The 22,813-nt window shown below is 40.8% G+C and overlaps 1 protein-coding gene across 2 annotated transcripts in view; it reads right to left on the bottom strand.

The window, feature by feature from the left end:
* AFF3 (ALF transcription elongation factor 3) overlaps window positions 1–22,813 on the bottom strand; it is a 322,998-nt gene that overhangs the window by 23,361 nt on the left and 276,824 nt on the right. For both annotated transcript variants that reach the window (XM_088160033.1, XM_088160032.1), the window contains exons 11-15: window positions 21,199–22,257; window positions 19,839–19,963; window positions 16,000–16,201; window positions 13,347–13,474; window positions 489–552 (exon numbers count right to left, since the gene is read on the bottom strand). In XM_088160033.1, coding sequence (XP_088016159.1) covers window positions 489–552; window positions 13,347–13,474; window positions 16,000–16,201; window positions 19,839–19,963; window positions 21,199–22,257 — 1,578 coding nt within the window. The remainder of the gene's footprint in view (window positions 1–488; window positions 553–13,346; window positions 13,475–15,999; window positions 16,202–19,838; window positions 19,964–21,198; window positions 22,258–22,813) is intronic.

Here is a 22,813-nt window from a genome sequence, read left to right on the forward strand (position 1 = left end):
TGTGTGCTAGGTGCTCCTGTAGGGTTACAAAGATTCCTTGTGTGCTTCTGATTATGTTGGGAAACATCTGCCATGAAACCAGTATTCTTTTGGCACTGAAAAGCCAAAGCTCTTTAAAAAAAGAGCACAAATACCTCAGCTACCAGACCAAATTTGGAGATGCAATTATAGGACCTAGCCAGCTAGTTAAACTGAGAAGATAGGTATGTGGATCCTTTAAGCAGCCTCCATTACTATAGCTACTAATTAAAGCAAAGGGATAAATGGAAAGTTTTATTTATCCAGGCCTTTATCTCAGTAAGTCATTATTTGTTAAGTCATAGTTTATTGGGCTATGAACATTTGATTATATAAACATTTCTTAATTTAACAAGCCTAGCCATCCTTATAATAGATTTTATAATTACCCCAGCAATACTGCACTGATGAAGAAACTGCATTGCAAAAAATTATTTGGAGTAATGTAACTGGAAAGAAAATGTTCTCACCATTGCATCTGCTTTATGCTTCTTCCGTTTAGCTTCCTGCATAAAGTAATCTGCATTGCGTGGTCTACGAGGGGGAAAAAAGAAAACATTTTATTATTTTCTGAAGTGCGGAATATTTTAAGGTTATTTTTCCCTTATTTTAAACTTGATTTGCAAACATTTTTATGAAGAAAATACACTTATCGTGTAACCATGCATCTTCTATTTTGAAATTGCTGCCTGTGGAGACAATAGCATTTATGGCTGTTCTCATTCTTTAGAAGTCAGTGATTCAAGTAAAGAAAGGCTAATAAAATGCGTTTTTATGGATTATATAAACTGCTTCCCAAATTAGTGCAGTTCTGATCTGCAAAATGGATACATGCGTTAAGCAAAACAAGATATTCTGTTTTCTCCTCTCCCTGGTGCTTACTTACCTCTTTTTCTATTCCTCTATGTACATTGTTATTTGCCTTGGCTTCTCCCTCCTCTCAAAACAAGTGTGTATTTAATCTCTCCACTTTGAAAACACACATTGAACCTGCTTGCCTCCACAGCTACATATTGCTCTTGTCCCTCTTTTCTGTAAGCATGCTGAGTGCTGTTTACTTTTGCTTCCTGGAGTTCATGTCTGACTCAGTGCTGGGCCACCTGCTGCAATTCCACTGGCATTCCTCGTGCCAATTTCTCCATTGATTTCTCCTCAAACAGATCTGGGAGATTCCATCCCTTCCTTAACCTACTTGACCTACTGACTGCAGGGCACAAATTCAACTTGTTTCTGTCCTAAAATTCACAAGTATGTTTGTAACCCGATTTATCCACTCTCATTCAAACTGGAAACAAACTGATGCCTCCTTGTCACTGCATCAGTGAGTTCCTCATGGCTAAAGCTAATTTCTTCATCTCCTCCCACAAGCTCCCCCTATGGCACCTTTATAAGTCACTGTGGAGAACAGCCGTTTGCCATGTCATTTCAGATCATAATCTTGCATCTTCAGTCATTGCCTCTCATAAAATTCTTCACATTTCCTGACCCTGCAGATTCTCCAATCTCATATACATGAGAGGTGACCTTCTTTCTCTACTCAGCTAAAATATATCCTGGTTCTTCTCAGCTTATATTGTGGTTACTGCATCCTTGTCTCTCTCAGAAAGTGACATTTTGACTTGCAAAAGAGTTTTTCTTAGTATTGGTTAGTGTCATTCCTTTGTCCTCATCTCAAGAAAATTAGGTATTCCTGAGTATTTGGAGTATGAATTATGATGTTTTTACTAATCATGCTTTTAAGAGCTTGATATTGTAGATGATATGTTATTATTGCCACTCAGAAATCTGTTGTATGTTAACTCGAATAGGCAGCTCCACACACTCACTCACTCACTCACTCACTCAATTCCTTTCCATGGGTTGGGGAGAGAATCAGGAGAGTAAAATCACAGAAGAGTAAAAGTAAGAAAACTTGCACATTTAGATGAAGACAGACTAACAGATAAAGCAATGTAGAACAAGGAATTCATTCACTGCTTCCCATGGGCAGGGAGGTGTTTAGCCATTGCATGGAAAACAAGGTTTCAATGTGGTTAACAGTGACTTGGGCAGACAAATGCCATCACTCCAAAGATTCACCCCTTCGTCCTCTCAGCTTTATATGCTGAGCATGACACCACATGGTGTGTTCAGCAGGGGTCAGCTGTCCCAATTGTGTTCCCCCCCAACTTCTTGTGCAACCCCAGCCTCCCTCCTGGAGGTGTGGGGTGAGAGGCAGAAAAGGCCTTGAGATAGAAAAGGCCTTGAGACTATTCCAGCCCAAAAAACTCATATTCCTAATATTGTTTTCTTGAAATTGGGATTTCTGAGCACATGTATTCAACAAAATGTTTTTTGTCAGACAGGGAGAATGCAGATCTAAAAAGTGAAGTGGGATGGATGAATAAAATATTAATGCTGATAGCAGTAAGAACATGCTCAGATCCTTAACTGAGGTAAGTGGGAGCATGGGGCAACCTCTTGACAGAAGAGGGCAGCCATATAGCCAAGAACATAAGGCTATTTGAACAGTGTATTTACTCAGTCTGTTTCTTTCTACTTATGTGCACACAGTTTTAAGGACATTTAATTGCATCAGAGGAAGTTAGTCAACCTTATTTTGATGAGAAGAAAGGCTAAATATAACTAGATAGAAATTAAATTCAAAGTATGGCTAATTTAGAATGATTTCTCTCCTAAAAACTTCGTTGATGTGAAAAGCAGTTCATTTGCTCCAATTTTCTTAAAAATATTATTCTTCCACAGAGTGAAATTTCACCCCAGCTTATTCTACCTGTTAGGTCAGAAAGGGGACTAGACAGGTTTGTGTCCCAATGTCTCATAATCTACTGCCAATGCAAATACTTCCTACGTCCCAGAAGACATTCTTAATAAGAAGAACCATCTGAAACTGGTCTTGGTCAATTACAAAATATTACACATCGAAACAGTGTTAGTTTGATGCAGAAAAATAACCATGTTTTCAGAAACACTGAAAGAATTATTTTAAAAGTATTAGATTCTGTCTCTCTTTGTCTTGTGCAATGACCTAGGGAAGATGGTTTACTATGAAGACCCAAAAAAGCAAAGAGAAGTAAAACAAATCAACAAACCAAGTTTCATGTCTCTGAAATGATGAAAGTGATGAACTTTTACACAAGCCTGTCAAATTCAGGTTAAAATACATCCTCTCCAACATTCCCTCCTATTTATCACCCAGTACTATATGTCTAATTTTCTTGTCTGAAGCATGGTAGGAGGCTGTAAAAACAAAGTGAGATAACACAATGTAATTATGGTCGACTTATTTATACATTAATTGTAAAATGGTTTTAAACTTGCAGCAGGATTTATTCTCCTGAGTTATGATTAGCAATGAAGGTATTAGCAGGAGACATGAACATTCCTGAACCAAGAAGACTTGCAGTGAAGGTCCTAATAACAGGATGGTTAAGCATAACACAGAAACTGAAGTCATTGGTTTGTACTAAGCTGCTTGCAAAATCTAATATAAAAAAAAATAAGCTATTAAAATTCCATTTTAAAGCAAAGCATAAATATATTCTCCATGTGAACATTTAGGTATTTCCATAGGAAAAATACAAGATTGATTTAAAAATCAGGGCATGCCTAACAGAAATTAAGATGCATTGGGAAAAAATGGATAGGGTATCATTTTTATTAGCTTCTTAAACAGAACTTGTTCAGTAATGTTAATAAACATGCCAAGTCAAATTCTGATGTCTTTATGCCACCTATGAAATACTATTCTTCAATTTATTGCTACATGTTAATGACCTTTCTATTCAGATAACTAATGTGCATGTTAGGTGAAAATGGGAAGCTGAAATGTCTAATAGATTCAATGTATGCTTTTGTATTATTTTCATAACAAAAAAAGGGGTGCTTACATTTAATTATTTACTGTGGTTTTTTATGAGAGTTGAAGGTTTCAGGTTCAGTTTTGTTTAGGTTCCCACTGCACAGGAACATAATCTATATTTTTAAATTCAGTATACTGGTTTAAATTGTTATGTCGTGAAATAAAAAAATAAGAAAAACACCCTCTTTTATGGGCTCCTTGAAGATAAGAGGTTGCCTGAGCTCACGGACATATGCAGACACATGAGAAAACTGAGGCATAAATTAATTATTCTGGATAGCTTTTTTGCATACTGCACATTTTTTATCCATGAAGTCTGTTAGTTGTATTCTGATTCTACAGACTCTGAGGTAACAATGTCCAAGAACCCATTTCTGCTACAAACGTGAAGGTCCATGCTTGATCTATTTAGTTACATTGGGGATAATCTCAGACTGGAGACTTTACAGGTAATCTCACTGGTTGCTAATTTCAGATCCTATATGTTATTGATGAGAGGCATCTTGAGGAGAAGCAAATGTGTTTTCCCACTGATGAGATTCAGAAATATCTGTGGCTAAAACCCTTTTCAGGTCTTTGGTCTAAGCTTTGCAATACCCCTGCAGATTGCAGCCTTGCTATAGCCTGAGAAATGAGAGAACAAAAAAAATAATTTCGATCCCCCTGCATATCACATCCTTGCTGCAGCCAGAGAACCAAGAGAATAAAAAAATTTCTAGGGACCAGGCTGTTGGTTGAACTGGAGTGCTTGTGAATAGCAGAAGCAGTACGGGAGACTCTGTGTTTATTGGTCATGAATGTAAACTGAAGTCGCAAAGAAACTTATTCAGTGACTTCTGGTTTTCAGACAGTTGGGTCAGGTTCTCCTCTTAAGTTAGTTACAACTGTTTGAATCTATTGGCATCAGCACTTTCACTCCAGATTTACAAACAGGATTCAGACTTCTTGCTAAAAAAAAAAAAAAAGGAATTGAAAAGAAGTCTGACTTCAAATTAACAGGTAGAAACAAATATTTTATCTCTATTAAACTGCACAAGAAAGTCTTTTGTTTCTGAATATCTGATTGTTGGTACTTTTAGAAATATAGTCCTCTTCAACAAAGCCAAAAAGGAGTTCTAATACACTGCTCTACTGCATCTCATATATCTCTCTGAATGGCAAGAGAAAGAGCGTAAAGCATTAGAGCCAACTAAGTCAGGCCGCTGGTGAATTCTCCCTGGGATCAAGTGTCATTATGTGAAACTGGCTGCTCTCGAGGAGAATTTACCCTACTCTGTTGATCGGGGAAAGCAATCAAGTACCGCTGGAACGATTTCAACGCATTCTCAGTCAACACTAGGCAGTCACCTAGGCACTGCAACAGAATCCAGCCTTTTACAGAACAACCCCCCCACGGCTAGATCTGATAGTACAAACAAGGCCAGGCTTCCTTTTCAGCACTGGCATTCAAACCATTTATGACTTTGACAAGGGCAGCCTCAGTAGCATGGCTGTGGCTGAATCCAGGATGAAATTTATCAAACAATCCACTACTGTCCAGGATTTCTCTCACTCGCCTTGGCACCGCTTTCCCTGGGAGCTTGTCGAAAACCAGCGGGAAGGGCAGCATTTCCATTGCTTGTTGTGTTGCGCGGGATCCCAGCGTGAGGTGGGATGGCTGCGGGCATTGTAATTACTCCTCTGCCAGAAGCAGCCTTTCAGAATTTCCAGGCTGTTGAGCTCCTAAGAGTGGTGTTACCACTACCCAGGTGAATGCCTGTGTGTTTCACTCATCCTATTTAGCTCCATGCCATTACAGTGCATCTCTGCCACCTTTGTTTTCTGCTGCCTCCTCTGAATTTAATTTACTCCAGTTTAGTGGATAATTGCGAAAATGTAAACGCATGCAATAAAAAAAAAGGGAAGAGAATCAAACAAAGTGAATCAATAAAAGCCTTACTTTGTACAGTAATTTATCAGCATCTGCAAAATAATCTCCTTGGAACTCAGAGCAACCACTGGTATTTACACAGTATGGTGTAGCTAAGACTCCAATATACAATTTTAATCATACTGCATTCAAAACCACATTTGTCATCTAATTTTTATATTTTATATGAACTAAATACTAAACTATAGCATTTTCTGCTTCATTTACATAATCTACCACTTGTACATTATTTCTTACTGTTGTACGGTGCTTTACGAGGATACATTAAAAAAACCTAATAAAAGTTCAATTAAACATCATAAATGTAGCCAAGTGCATATTTTAATACCCTTCAGAGATAATACTGCTGAAGTGTTGTAAAAAAACAAGCTAGTGCTTCCTCAGTGTACAACAATTGCATGTAGTAAAAGCAGCTTAAATCATACTTCTAAATATAGGACCAGTTTCACAACTTTAGTAATCCAAACCCTAAAAAAAATTAATATGTTGGAAAGGAGGAGCAAAATGAGCAACTTTAAAATATGATCAGAGCTAGGGACAAATCAGAAGTAATTGGCTAGCCAGGATGAACCCATGACGAGTTTTGAAGCTGTGCCAGTATGTCCTGAACTTTCAGTCCAAGAAGAGAAGAAAATCTTGTAAGAGCAGGCAAACCATGTAAAGTGAAAGGCAGGTGTACACAGCCTATTTGCTGTCTCATCACAGAACGTGTCAGGAGCTTGTCTGACATGCTGGTCATAGATAAGGGTGTTCATCTTTGGAGTGAATGATAGAGCTGAGTGAGTGTTACTGTACAAAATAGTGCTCTCCCCTGATGGATCATAGCCTCCTGCTCATTCCACCACTTAAAATAAATGCTGTTTTATGGGACGTGGCACTGCTGTGTCTGAGGCATGGCACACATAGTGGCACACAGGCTGGGGGAGAGAGCCCATGGCACTGACGAAGTGGGTACCCAGCTCTGTGGAAGTCTCATTCTCACTCTGGCAGACCCAGCAGGCCTGGAAGTTCAGCAGGAGAACATGCAAGCAGAGAAGGCCAGGAGACAAATATTGGGCCATTTAAATGATAGTACTACAGGCATTTCAGAAAGATAGGAACAAAGAATCTGATTGGAGTTTGGCCAAATGTGAGAAAAATTTACCCAATCACACAGCTATACAACTACTATCTTGTTGGGTTTAGTATAACAAGGTCAATAGCTTAGATAAGATGAATAGATGAATAGTATAGATATCTAGAGAAGGAGCTACTGTTGCAAAAACATAGCAGACAAAATTAAAGCCTGGCATCCAATGTAAATGAAATGGAGAAGTATAAAAATAAGTGGGGACTCCTATTTTGGTAAAAATGCAAAATCCCCCATACTAACCATTTCTGTAGTGAAATACAGAAGAACATGAGAAAGAGTCACAATCTACCAGAAATTCCTGTGTATGACCCACATTTGTGACTAAAAGATAGCCATGTGAAATCAATATCTAGACTAAAACACATAAGGGCAAAGTGTACAAGTGAGGAGAGAGGAATGAAACCAGTATTCACAATAGGGACTTGAATTCCTGTTTTAAAAGCAGAGGCAGAAAACATTGTGTGCTTGCAGATAAACTATAATTTTCTTTTGATATATGTTACATAGATGTTCTGAATGAAGCTAATTTCAGTTAGAGTGACGGCATTTATAATCAGCCGTACAGAGACGAGGGGGACCACAGCAGTCCAGATCTATTTTGTTTAAAAATGCCACAGAATGGCACCTTGAATTCTCAAAAAGCATCTGAAAAGCAAAGGCAGAAAGACCCTTCTGGGAGAAGGTTTACCTGGCAGCCAGCTCTGATGTTTCCAGCTCTGATGAGGGAGAAGACAAGGTGTGGGTGAAGTGTTGGGTGAGAGTATGTGTGAAGTCTGAGTCAGTGAATGGGGTGTCTCTGCTTAAAGAAGCAGGTGATCCTGAAACAAGGACCCTATCCAGGGATCCTGTCCTGTGGAGCCTGTATAAAATACTTCAGTAATCACAGAATTTGAAAGAAATCATAACCAGGCACTAAAGACCATCTGATAGGGATTTTGAGAATTGATATTCCTCGTGTATTAAATTATCACAGCCCCTCTCCAGTTCCATGACTTGTTATTGGTTCTCAAAATGAACAGGGTATTCCCAGGCTAAAAATAAATTTGAATGGTCTACCTGGGATTCTCTAAAGATATTATGATTATTTGCCAGTGTGGTTTGTCATCACTGAAAGATGAAAATATCCGTTATATGTTGAAGGAATGATCAGGAAAACTCCAACACGTCCTTGAGGGATCATAGCCTTTGCACCCTGGGCAATTGCCGTGAACCTTCTCATCTGAGAGGGAAACTTCTGGGTAATTATGTTGTTGAAAATGGACTTGAAGCACATTCTTCAAATGTATGTAAAGTTATTTTCCACTGCCACAAGGACAGCAAAGCTGTCTTGGGAATTAAACCTCAGATAGAGGCATTAGACTGTCTTTTCCACATCCCATCTGTGAATCCTGCATTGAGGGCGATGAAAACCCACACCATTCTGTGATCCAGCACAAGCAGACAAACCCACAGTTACACTGTGATGGGCTTGTAGATATTAGTAGAGAAACAAAACCTAAGGAAAACAAGCCCCATCAAGAACAAGAGATGTGGCAGAACAGCAAAAACAATGGGGAGTTAGATGAGACTTCCTCGTATTCAGTGTGAGACCTAGGCTATTCAAAGAGCTGCAGGGTTTGGACTATCCTCATTATTCTCTGCAGACATCTGCTCATGGCTCACCATGCAGAGGTGAGGAAAGACTGGGAGAGACTGTTCTCTCCCATCTGTGAAATTCAGTTCTGCTTCTGGAACGTGGAGGAGTGTTTGCTGAACCTGATTAGAAGACCCTTATCTTACTCATTGTTATGATTTACTGTGGACTGAAGATATTTCCTAGTCAATCTGCAGAGTAAGAAAAAACTACATTAAAATGAGTTGATACAAACAAATTCTTTTTTCTAACTGGCAAAATATTCAGAGACTATTTCAGACTTGAGTCTGTCAATAGAACCAGTCATTCCTTGGCTATGCCTGTGCAAGTGAAATAAGGAGGGCAAGGATGCCAGCTTTATCATTTGATCATCCATGCAGTGTAATTGCTAATATTCTCCCTGGCATAGTTTTGAGCTCAGTCGGAGACAATGCCTGGGCACAGCTTGGGGACAGCACAGGCTAGGGACTATTCTCAAGAGATGGTGAATGTTCTTTGTTTTGGGGAGTGAAGACAGCTTAATCACATAAACATAAGCCTGCTGAACTACTTGCCTACAGGAGCAGAGGAGGGGCATGAATGTAGATAAGTTCAAAGGAGGTCCACAGTTCTGGCTTTCCTTTGACGACAGGGACTAGTGGCTAAAAATTCTATACCCTGTGAGAACCTCCTGCTAAAGCTGATGAAGCAGCTGTTTCCCACCTAAACAAGCCCTCATAAAGTGTCCCTTTAAAGGTGACCCGAGGTCTTGCAGAGCAGGCAGCTAAATTATCTAACCATGAGAGGCAGTGTCTGGCATGTCTAATGTTACATGGTCAGCTTACATGTGAGAAATTCAGTGCTACGAGAAAGAAGGGAAGAAGAGGAAGACTGAGAGAGTCAGATAAGTCTTGAAATCCCCTAAAACCAAGAAACTGGGAGCAGTCCACAGTAAGCATATGAATTTGTGAGGAACTCATGTCATAGATGTTGGTCTGACTAGTTATTTCCTAGATTGCTGATGAGAAGAAAGAGGAGCCACTCTCTATTCCTGAACTGTGCTCCTCAGGATGTGTTCGACAATACAAAAGTACCTCTAAATACTCCAGGAATCCTTGAGACATTTTGAACAATTCAAGTAAGATCACTTCCAGACGTATGAGTCACAACCTAAGAGCACCTTTCCTTTCCACTCTGAGGAGGAATAACAAGGAAGAGAAGACTGAAAATGAGACACTTGGAGTTCACGTCAAAAAAATAGAGATATGCCAGGAAATTATTTTCATAAGCTCTATGTGTAACACCGTTACAAGTGAATATTTTCTGGGTATATGGTTTGGCAAACAAACATGGGAATTCTATCTCACTGTGCAGTATGTCCCTTGGACAATGTTTAGCTGATGGGTGTCTGTAGCACCTAAATCCATAAAGGTGGAAGAGACATTCAACAAAATAAGAACTTAAAAAATGCTGTAGAAGATGTATTATCTTGGCAAGAAAAAACGAAAAATAAGTAAGTGAAGAAAATCTACGCCCCATGTTTGAAATTATAACTCAAAATTCAAGTAAAAAAATAATCCCAGGGAGCATGTTCTGATTTAGCTATAAGGAAAGCTGGGAAGCTGGGTACACTCTGCTATTTTTTATACAAGCAGTATTTTGAGGAGGGTGCCCTGGGGCACCCACAGGCTGTCTATGCCTAGCACTTCAAGGACAACAGACTTTATTCCTAAATGCAGTTATTGGGAAGTCTGTTATTCAGTGAAATTACAGAAGGACTCAATATGGCTTGAAGCATTATTATTATTATTATTATGTAGCCTTGAGAATGTTCTCTTCATGGAGTCAGAAATTGCCAAAAATCCAGGAAATCTTACTAAAAATTACTACTGGAAACAGCATTGATATCATTGACATATGTGGCATGCTGAGTACCTCTAAGTATATCTAGCTTTGTCAGCAAACAATGGCAAACCAGGGGAAGTAGAATTTTGTCTGTCTTTTGAAGACTGTTAGCTATATTTACTGTTATACTGCAGTGCATGAGTATACAGCACTCTGCCAAGCAAGATATACTTTTTACTGACCTACTTGTGTTCCAATTTATTGCTAGTGACAGCTGTTGTCAATGATCTGAAGAAAATAAATTGAGAATACAGTAAAGAGACACTGACTGGTCAAAAAAATTAGTTGTTGTTTTAAATCAAATATAAGGGATTTAGTATCTTTAAAACTTTAGAGTCTGATTAAAATTAAGACTTTAAAGCCGTGGCTGGATTACAGTAATTCAGAACTTCATGGATTATGAGATGAAATACTTCATAGGCATCATTTAGGACAAATGCTGCCATTAGGATTACTACATAATTTAGACCCACTGTATTGCATTTCTTCAAATCCTCTGCTGTGGTGCTATATAAATTTGAAAGGCACTGGCTGCCATGTTTAATTTGATCCTTCTAACACATGAGACGTATTTGTTGACATTTAACATTTGCAGCCAGTCTAATCTGCTACATTTCAGTGACTCCTCTGCACAGGAATTTCAGAATGAAGATCCAGTGTAGCTGGTATTCTGGTGGTGTGTCCCAACCACACGTTGTGGATGACAGCTGTAGTACTTGACAATCTCTCTCCTCTAGTTAGCACAACAGGCATTCAACTGTTTCTGGTTTTTAAGGCCAAATTATTTGATTCTGTGTTTTATCTTTTTTGCCTTTTTACTTTTTTTAGTTGTCTACAAGTTGCTTGGGGTTATTCTACATGGAAGGCACTACACATGAACAGTTTAATTGTATCTCTTTCTGAAAAGATGAAACAGTTTTATTGGAGATGCTTGCCAGAGGAATCACTTGTAACGCTAATGGAGAACGGTGGTGATAAAAGCCTCTCAGATGATAGGGATGGTGACCAAAGCAGATCTCCTATGACTATATCCTAGGGGAAAAACAAAACAAACCAATCCCTCCCCCTTTTTTTTTGTCAGCAGCTTGAGGGAAAATCAGATGAAGACACAATAGTTTTGTTGTAACTGTTTCTGACTACGTTTTTTTCTAATCCAGAGATGAGCACATCCTACAATTTTGACTTTTATCAGACACTCTGACACCTTTCTGCCTTGTATGCACATGTTTAAACTGCAGAAAAAATTGCAAGTAAATTATAGATGATAGTGTATTTTAAGAGATATGAAGAGTTAGGTAGTACTTATAAACAGTTTCATGTTTCCTCAATGGAGATTGTTGAATAAGTGTACCAGGAGAGTTAAAAACATGGAGGGAGGTGGAGACAGAGTGAGTAAGGATATATACACAGGGGAGTTTTCTTCAAAAGAGGCAGAAAAACTGATTACATTTATTCAGCTTACATCTGCTTATGAATGCCATGAACATACACAAAAATTAATCTCACCAGTCCTCTTTTCTTGACATATAAACCAGTTACATCCTTTTGAAGTCCACAGGAAATATTTATACATTACAGTAGGAAACATGGGTTCTTTTTATGAGAGGCTGCTGTCTCTCCAGTTTACCTTGAGACCAGATAGTGTGAACAAGCATAACAACAACAGTAATAATAATATTAAAAAAAAAATTAAAATCTCAGTTTTGGTAGAAAGCAGTTCCTAAGGAAAACAGGTTGTTTGTTATTCCAGGGTTTCCTTTGGTATAAAGGAGTTTGAGATGTCATGGGTGAAAGTCTGGAAATATGAAAAATATGTCAAGGTCACATAGCTCAGAGCTTCAGGCAGTTTGACACACACCTTGAACAGAACCTCTTCCACACTACCCAGAAACAAGTATCAGTATTTGCAGGCCTTAACATTACTAGTCAAAAAGAATCTGGATTTTCTAGATACAAGGACTTCAACCTTCAGTTTCACCATTATATTGACTAAATAATACTATGTCCTAAATGACCCTGGGACAAAGGAGCTTTTTTAATTTACCAAAAATAAAGACAAGTTACAAACTCAAATTATTTTAAGAGGAGGAGAGCGACGATGTGTGAAGAATGAAGTGGAAGTGGGAAGGGCCAGGTATCCATCCAGATACTCATGCTAACCATTGCTGCTTCCTGCTCCCCCTGCCTTTGTCATACCTTTAGCTGAGCAGAAATAGCCACGATAGCAGCAGCTGTCAAGGCTCAGGGATACAGGGATGATTCCAACCTCAGACTTGCCCTGCTTACCTTGCTTGGGTGTTGTGGGACTGGACCCCTGCCAGCAGCATTCTGCATCCTGGCTCTTGGCTCCCTGTCCTTTAGGGAACAGCCAGTCCTCACTGCTCCTGGATGATCAGGGACTTTTGACAAAGGCTTGCAGTGACAGGACAAGTGGGAGTGACTCAAAACTGAAAGATGGTAGGTTTAGACTAGCTGATAGGAAGAAATTTTTTACTGTGAGGTGAAGTATGGAAACATATTGCCCAGAGAAGTTGTGGAGTTACCCATACCTGTAAGTGTTGCAGGACAGGTTGAGTGGGGCTTTGAGCAACCTGATCTAGTGGGTAGCAGCCCTTCGCACAGAGTGGAATTGGCTCTCAGTGATCTCTAAGATATCTTTAAACTCAAACCATTCTATGACTCCATAATTCTATGCATTCGACTATTCTGTGGTTAGAAACTTAATTTATGATGAAAAATTAAGGTTTTATATAGTATTTCTTATTCATTTCTCAATGTACAGTAAATATTACTGTCATACTTCAGGAAATGTCTCAGTTCCTGTTGGACAAATTGTATTTTTCTCTCTTTAAATGGAAAAATTTATTTTAAAGTGATATGTACTCACATATCATCGAAGATAAGCTTTGTTCTTCTGCAGTCCCTGGGTGTGGTGGACAGAGGTGACCAAGGTTCTGTTTGGAACTGTGGCTTATTGCAGAGAAGAACATTTTCTGAATTGATGTGAATTGCTTTCTAGACAACAAACAGTAGATAAGACATTTAGGAGTTGGCTAGTAACTTAAAAAAACCCAAGTAACAAAAACCAGAGAGTCTTTGCATTGTGTTGTAAATTGGAAGGCAATTTTCCTGCTATTTCAGCAGGGAGTATGTGTAAGTGTCCTGACACTGATGGCCACAGATTCATAGATATTGCTCAGAGCATTTTGTAAAGGGTTTGCATTTCCATATGATATCAGCAGAAACTGAGCTAAACTATTAGTAACTATCAAAATACTCTGAAACACAGTAAGTGAAATTATTAAAGAATAGCTCTGTTGTCATTTAGACGATTAAGTTATACCTCTTGCCTTCAGCTTCCAACCAAGTGTTGTACCTTGCTTAGGAGAGCATGGCTCACGTTTGACTTGTTTCACACTACACTGGTGATGTGCCTGTGTTGTATGAATTTGTAGTCCAGGTTTTTTTGTGCCTCCAGAGCTCCCCTGATCAGCTTGAAATATCACTCCTCTGTGCTGCAGTGGAAGCAAATGTCTTTTGGCAGGGTCTCATGCACTCCCTCAGCTGCAGCCCTGTTCTTCATGTGGCCTCCTGAGTGCCTTCATCCCACCAAGTGACCTGCTGTGGGGGCTACTGTGAACTGGTATGGAGCAAAACAGGGGGCCCCAGGTGATTTTTAGTTGATAACCACTGCCAAAAAATGCTGTTCCATTGCCAGGTAACAGGCAGAAAGGCACCAGGGACATGAGGAAAAAAGGTCAAATGGATAAACGCCCACTGTGGACAAGCTTTGCTTGCAGTTTCTCAGAGATATTTGAAGCACCACTTGGGCCTGCCAGTTGGGTTCCAGATGGGAAGATGGGATAAAATAAAGCTAAGTTTAACATTTATAGTTCATGAGTTCTCATCTTCTATATGGCACATCCAGATCAGTTCATCAGGCTAAAGTTTTCAGATGAATAACCAGATACATAAGAATTTTATTGCAAAGGTTGTTAAATATTGACCAAATAGTACATTGCTAGGCTATGCAGAAAATCTCAGTGAAATGCATTTGCTAAGGGTGTGGATCATAAAGCAATCACCTTTTACTTTTGATTTCCAGCACATTTGCCGGTGAAGGAATTTAAATTATTTTCAAGATACCCAGTGAGGAATCATAATTATACTTCTGAATGGGTTATAAACTTCTAAATTTATGTTTTGGAAGTAAAAATGTTTAAAACTTTACATTTAATTAATGAAAAAAAAATTAATAACTATAATGTTTAAGGCCTTTTAACTGGAATATTTTATGTAATTGGCTTTTTCAATTTATCAAAAGCATCTGTGAGATATTCTTGGAAAACACAGTTTATGGTAACCTGTTTTGAAAACGTGTCCAAAATTAAGATTATATTTACTACTTCCTCCTCTGCTCTCAAAAAAACCAACCAACCAACCAATCCAAAAAAGTATAAGCATATATGCTTAACAGATACAGGGGAGCCACTTATCCCCACAGCAAAAATTGCTGGAAGAGGCCACTGCTACAATTCAGGTAGCTTTTTCTCCTAGTTGCTTAAGCACTAATACTTAGGCTTTTGAAGCCTCTTGTACATCAAATAACAAACAGAGAAAATAGATACAGAATAAAAAACATGAATAGCTTTTGTGGCAAGTAGAGAAGCATGAGCAGCAGAGTGCCTTAACAGCTTCTCTAGATACTACAGCAACAGGCATCAAGATGGTATCCAAATTGCTTCCTCTAGGTATTTCACACAAAAAAGAACAGTGTCATGGGGAGGAGGTGACAGTAGTCTGCCCTTGATCATCTACTCTCAGTGTCCTGTAGGCTGGAGGGTAGGGTATGATTTTGAAAGATGAGATGAGTGATGGAAATTCCTTCAATCAGAAGAGCTAACAGGCTCTTCACTGCAGCATTCTGATCACAGAACTCATGCAGAAATGGGAGCAGCATCTACTCCTCTCTCTGTGCTCTGAAGGCAGAGGCCACAATGCAGTGTTGTAGTACAGAGCCTCTGGAGGAGTGCTCTGGGCACACTTGGTGTGAGCAAGACTCTCTGATAAGGATATGAATAGAACTCTGGTGGAACTGAGCTGTGAGGCTGGTACTAAGATGTCACTGGTATAAGTAGAATCTGAAGAAGTTTGTTCTAAGACAGGCAGAAGAATTTGTCTGCAGGCACACCCATGGTTAGGCAGTGGCTGAGTGAACCCTTATGCACCATGAATGTCGGGGGCTTGCATCATGCCCAGGCAATGCTCTGGAGGCCTACAGCCATTCGTTTTGGGCCATTAGCTTTTACCTTTTGCTTATGTAGCCTCTGCTATTTGCTTGCTTTACAGCCTGCCCTCTTTCCTTTCTTCTATGCCTTGCTAAACTCCAAACCAGAAAAGCTGAACTTTCAAAATAACATTCATTATTGCAGCCTTTTTTTTTTTTTTTGCATAACATTCTGCAAAACTATCACAGACTGCAATACAAAGTGGAAAATATACTGCTAAGCTTTATATGGTGAACAACAGCATACACTTACATTGAAGTCTCCAGGATGTGGCTGTGACTGGATTTCACCCTTATGTTTTTTGCTGGAGGAGATTGAAGGTAATAGACTGCTGCCATTAGGTCTGCTGGAGGAAGCTAAATCATCGTTGGAATATTTGTGTTTTGATGCATCAGAGAGGGGAGAGACGGGTGACCGAAGCATTTTCTCATTTTTATTTATTGGTATTGCCAAGCTGGAAATGGAAATTACAGTAATGGAGTGTCACAAAGCTGGCTTTGAGAAAGGTAAATGTTTTATATATAACCAAAATGTAGAATTTAAAACCTGCTGGCAGGATAAAGTCTATTGGTATCTGGAAACGAGCTTACAGTATTGGGACCAAGAGTTCATTTACAAATTTGTATCATGTTTCTTCTCTTTCCCTTCAAGGCAAATTGTCATTCTGGAGTTAATATAAAGTCTGTACCAGAGTACTTGAAAAAAAAATACAGAGATAAATGGCTACTTGCTCACCATTTCTTAAGGGATAGCTGGAGATGAAGATTAGGCTCTGAAGTGTAAGTTCAGGTTATGGAGCCCTATTTCACCATTACAGGTGACAATTTATAAGCCATGGCAATAAAACCATATGTGAACTAAAACAGGAAATGTGTTTAAAGATGACTGGCTTGTCTTTGTGCTCAGTGTCCAGCCTTTGGTAGCAGTGTTTATACTAATCTAATACAGATTTTGAAGACAAAGAAAGATAGGTTGATAATGCAGACAAAAGGAAACATATGCAAACAGTAGACACAGAGAAATGTGAGCTGCTCTACCTTCTAAAGTAGAAAGCTGTAACACAGACAGTATTTTCAACTTTCATTTATTTGGGAGAAGTTTTGGATGAGAAGACAGAAAATCCATATAAATATGCCAGAAATAAACTTCAAATGCATTAATTTGAAGAAAATATTCAGCTGAAAATCTTAAAGTAACACACAAAAAATGGAAGTTTTTTAAAGAAGATAGTTGGCATTAAGACTAAAACTGCCATTAAGGTCAGAAAGACAATTTTAACAATATACCTTTCCCTGTCACATTCCCCTTTATTCAGACTATTACTTTTTATGGACAATTCTCACTTCTTTATAGTTACTGTATCAGACAATATACACTTAATGGAATCACAAAAAAGAATACAGTAAAAACTGTACTTCATTTCTGCACATAATTTCAGGGAACAGAGCTAATTAAATGTGCTCTTATCATACATTCGTCCATTTATCTGGGAAGTCTTTAAAAAGCAGCTGTAAAAGAAGCTATGAATCATAATCCAGAACCTTTACTGTTTCACATGGCATAGTACATTTAAAACACCATGTCAACTGTTTTGCTTTAGTGACCAATGGTGTTTACGAAAGCAAGGCTCAGAATGTGAAAGATAGACACCTGTGCCCTTCTTCTCCCTCTAAGAAAAATAAGACCTTTTGCAGTATGTTGAATGTGCAGGCTGATGCTGTAATTTCTTTTCCTCTTTTCAAACATAAACCCATGCCTTGGCTACCCATGTTTATACATCACTGTCAAAGTGTGGGCCTAAAGCATGCAAGGGAAGCCACGGCTCTTTGGAAGTATACCCAACCCTCAAAAGCCTAGCCCTGAACTTGTGAGGAGTAGCTGAAATTTCTACTTGTGCTGCATACCCCCTAAATGGCCTTTGGACACTGAGTAAGGCCCACCTAAACACTGTGAGCAGCCAAAGTGCAGCAGCACATCTCATAGTGAGAGGCCATGCAAGACAACTTGCAGCAGAGGACTGTCAGAGCTGTGATCTGCTGGGAATGGGCAGACTGTGCAGCTGATATAGGTGCAAGAGATTTGGGGTATCTCTGAGCCCACAGCCTTTCTTGTCAAACAGGACCTTACTTAGTCTGCATCTCAGACTGTAATTCCACAATAGAAAATGCTTATGGCTGAAGGTGGTTTTGCTCCTCTCATTGCTACCAGTCCTCAGCTGTGCTGCCAAAACTGTCTGGGTGGTTCTACTGGGAGATGAATAATACTACTCTGGCAAAAACAAAACAAAACAAAACAAATCAACCCCAAAATAAAAGAAGGAAAAAGCCAGAGGAAAAAAAGAGATAAAATAGAAAAAGGAAAAGGATAAGTGAAAGAGACAGGAGGAGAAAAAGAAAAAAGGAAAAGAGAAAGGAAAAGCAAAAGAAGTTAAAGAAGAAAAAGAAGAAAAAGAAGAAAAAGAAGAAAAAGAAGAAAAAGAAGAAAAAGGAAAAGAGAAAGGAAAAGGTAATGAAGAAGGAAAGGAAAATGAAAAGGAAAAAAGAAAGTTTTGGTTTCAAAGTTTCTTGAGTATATTTACAGGAGAATATCAGAGGCATCTATGGTGGTAAAACTCAAGAGGGGACGTGCCAGTATGAGCAGATGCTGGTTGCAAGAGGACCAGGAGGTCCTGATATCTGCACTGCTGGTTTAGTTACAGCCTCAAAAGCCCTTCCTCAGCTGTGGGAATATCAGCATTTGATATCATGTCCTACGCTGTGGCACAAGCAACAGAAATATCTTGGAAACAGAGCAAATCAGGAGGCAACTGTAGGAATTGAGAGGCAACTGTACATTTCAGAAATTCTTTGTTTCTCTAATATGCAGTTGTTACTGGAAGTACTGAATATAATGTCGAGAAAAACAAAAATTACTGTCTTGCTTCCAGGAAGCACAGAATTAACCCTGTGACACAGCAAGCTATGACAGCCATGCTGCTCTGTGAAAAATAATGCAACATAAAACACATGACACTGAGGTAACAGGAACAGCATGTGTGCATGCAACTACCCACTAGAAAGGAACTGTTCTGGGCATTGTTTTCACTTTATGAAACGTATGTGATGTGTCAGGACAAAGGAATTGAATGCATATTTTTGAATAAACACTATATATATCAGTTTTCTTTGTGATTTTTTCCAGTATTAATGACAAGGATTGCTCAATCTCATCAAAGATGTGTACAATAGAAAAACCTACTACAATAAATACAAATGTTTTCTTATTTTGTAGCAGTTTCACCCCAAGAAGTACCCTGATACTACCAGAAAAATAATTAAAAAAAAATATTGATAGCCAGCATGTATCAAGAAGCATGCAGCTGAACTCTAAATGTGCATGTCTAAGTTCGACTGCTGGAAGTCCCCAGAGAAACTCAAGTGTGATTGCTCTGACATTGATAGGGCTCTGTGTGCATAAACCATGCCAGCAAATGCTAAATATTCATCTTTTGTTTCATGCCCTATATCCTTCAAAAATCTCACTTTTTAAAACTCTTAAGTTCATTTTCCTAGAATACTTACAAATTACACAGAATGGAAAGCTTGTAATCTCAAAAATACTGATTCTCAAATATATTCTGGAGCTGAGTATTGCAGGCATTATTATTAATTTTGTTTTCAATCTTTTCCACAGAGCTGATACATAAGTCTGTTTATACATGTCCAAGTTAAAGCTTGAAACTCGTAAGCAAAGAAAGTAAAAGAAGTCGAAGTAAAGAAAGGATTATTGTATATGTGAATTGCTGCCTACAACAGTGTTAGGGAATTTGTCTTGGACAATCATACTGCTCTAGCTATAAAAACTTGTTCCATGAACCTCACACCTGAGCTCACAGCTTCTTTGTGCAACAGGACAAAAATGCAAGTATATGAATGTGTCACGAGCTCCTAATTTCATCATTAAACCAGAAGAACAGAGAGTGCAGTGGTTAATTTTTCAACAAAAAAATGTGATAATTAAAAAATAAATCCTCCTAAAGGAAAAAATAACACCTGGCAATAAACTGCAACTAGTTTTATGATTCAGTGGTAACTAAGAAGGAAAAACCTTACCTATTTTCATTCGTATTGCAGTGATTTGCTGTTGTGATGCTCTGGGCAGAGGCAGCTAATCGTGAAGAACTCTCTCGCTCTAAGTGAGTCTTCTTAATGTCTCTGCACTCTTCCTCATTCTCACACTGAGTGAAGACAAAAGTAATAATTTTTTATGGTTTGCATTTTCTACAGATCCAAAAATATTTCAACAAGTCAGGGCCTGGTATTCTCTATCATTTTGTTTTAAGTGATTATACTTTGTTTGAGTATATAGCTAACATGGATCAGAGATGATTGGTCCATGTCTTTAAAAATAAAATCTAAAGAGGCAGCGTGTAAAGAAAGGGGCACTGTATCAAACTTGGTTTCTACCACTTCCCCACTTGAACCAGGGTTCCACCTTTCATATACTAATACAAGACGAATGAAAAAATGAAGAAAGATGAAACAATGCCAAGGACTACTTTAAATAAATGGTCCTCAAAAATATACAGATCCATCTGCACACATACAGTAGCTTAGAGAGCAACTGATGACAGGCTGCACACCAAAACTGTCCAGAAATTGAGCAGATGGTGATCCTAGTTCAGAATTACTTTTGGGGTCAGATGGTACAAACAGACCAGAAAACCTGCTTGGTGGACAGCTTTGGCCATGGAGCGGAGGGGGCTTTCCCCTTGGCACCAGAAAGTGAGTGGGAGAAGTGGGGCAGAAGGGTGGATGTGAGGAGAGAGCTGTGCCCATCCAAGCACTGTGACAATGCTGCTGAGCAGAGGGCAGCTAACAGACTATGGTCCTACACCTATAGCCCCAAGGGAAAATGGGGCCACCAGGGTGTGAGGGAGCCAGGATCCAGAACCAGTCAGGTCCCAGGTCCCTGAGAATGCATTCCTCACAAAGCTGGGGCTTCCTGCTGGGACTGAAGGGCTTGCCTCTTGCTGACACTCAGAAGGGAAAAAAGATGCTGCCTCTTCCTTAACCACACACGCAGTGATACTGTGTAGACTATTACAAGACAGCAGACAGTTGTCCCTTTGCTGACCTGAGCATCATTTCCAAATGCTCAGGTTTTGAGAGAAGCCTCAGGAGAGAAAATGATGCTACTATAAAGGCAATGCCTTCACTAAGGCATGCAAAGGCACACGCCAACAGTCAGCGCCGTGATCCCTCGTGGCCTGGAATTCCATCACCTCCAGGGATGGCACTTCCCCTGGGGTTTGGCCAGTCCCTACGTGGAAGGTAGGGACAAATCCCAGGTCTGAAGGGCCAGCCTGGAGAAGATGCTGCCATCGAGCACTGGACGTGGGCGCAAGCGGTGTTAGCCTCCCACTTGCTGGAGGCTCCCCTACCCCCTCTGATCGGTTCCCCAGCTGCTCACCTTGCGTTTCCTTCTAGATTTCGGTAAACCCTTCTCTGCGGGGGGTTCAGCATTACTACCCTGCGGGAAGCTGGCCGCCTGGTTTGCTCCGGCGCTCATGGCCAGCGGTTCTTCGGGCAAACGCTCTGGAATCCTGGACAAAAGAGCCAAGTCAATGTTGACCCACAGCGACTTTACCTCATCACTGTCTTTCAGAGGAGACAGGAGCTCATTCCTACCGAAAGGAACCAGGGTGTAAAACTGTTCCTCCAGCTCCTTTGCTATTTCACTACTAGTCCTGGCATTAATAGAGCCAAAGGCACTGCAGCCGCCGTGGGGTTTGCTGGCGGTGCCGGTCCCCGCGTCCTTGGCACCCCGCGGCTCAGGCCCGGCTGCCGCTGGCCCCTTGGGCAGCGGGCGCTCCTCCCGCTCAGACTCAGAGCCTGAGTCGGAGGAGGATGATGAGGATGAAGACTCGGTCTCGATGAACTCCTTGGATTTGGGCGCCGTTTTGCTCGGCCCTCGGGCCCGACGCTTCTCACCAGCTGCGGCTGAGCGGGGCTCCCGGCGATGCCCCGCTCTGCAGCCGCCGCCGCCGGGCCGGGCCCTGGGCACCTCGCCGGCAGCGCTTTCAGGGAAGCCGTGGCTCCGGGGGAGCTCCTCTGCGCTGGGGCAGGGGGGCCCGTCTCCGGCGGAGTTCCTCTCGGCTCGCCGCGGTGCCTTCTTCCCTGCTGCCCGCCTCGGCGGCCCGCCGTCGGCAGCGAGGGGTGACTTCTGCCGGCTGCCCTTGCTGCCTGGCGCTTTGTTGGCGGTCCTGGGCCGCGGCCCGTCCCCGGCGGCGGCGGCGGCGGCGGAGGCGGAGGCGGCGGAGGCGGCGGTGCGGTTCTCCTCACTGCGGTGCTCGGCCGGGCCCTCAACCGGGGTCTTCTGTCCTTCCTGCCGCTCTACCTTCGCTCGGCCGTAGTAGGGATGGGCTTCCAGCGCCGGGCCATCGTGGTGGGTTAGGATGGGTGCTTTGTGAGGGGTAACTTTGTTCAGCCACTTGTCCAGCTGCCACTTGTTGGACGAGGGCGGCTCAGGCTGAAAGGGAAAGAGACGGCAACGAGCTTAGTGCCGAGAGCCTGCTGCCCCCGCGCCGGGGGTCCCGCAGGGACACCGAAGTGTCGCATCCCTCCGTGCACCACAGAGATTATCCTTCGGTCCAAGAGCCGCCCCAGCCCCTGGCAACCCCTTGGCACTGGCTCTGAGTGGCAGGACCGGGCTCATGCCTTGCAAGCGGGGATGATTTTGGTTTCAGAATGGGGTTTGGAGGTGAGAAGGAGAAGGACTTTTGTAATGCATCATTTCTAAGGGTGATTTACAACAGCAGTACTGCCACTGGCTCTACTGGAAAACACTTCCAAATTTCCAAATAGAAAAAAATGCCATGGGGATAGGAAGGGGCGAAAACAAGGCAGGGGTGCAGCTGAGGCGAGGGAAGGATAGCTATCAGGAAAGCTAGGGATGTGTATTTTGTGTCCTTTGCCACTGCAGTATATACAGAAAGCATTTAAAGAGCATACAAAGTGGCATGTAGTGGGGAGTTGGAGAGCTAACAAGGCACTTCATGTAATCTGCCTAGTATGGACATTATAAT

Source organism: Sturnus vulgaris, chromosome 2, assembly GCF_052056855.1.
Source record: "Sturnus vulgaris isolate bStuVul1 chromosome 2, bStuVul1.hap1, whole genome shotgun sequence".
Classification (NCBI taxonomy): Eukaryota; Metazoa; Chordata; class Aves; order Passeriformes; family Sturnidae; genus Sturnus; species Sturnus vulgaris.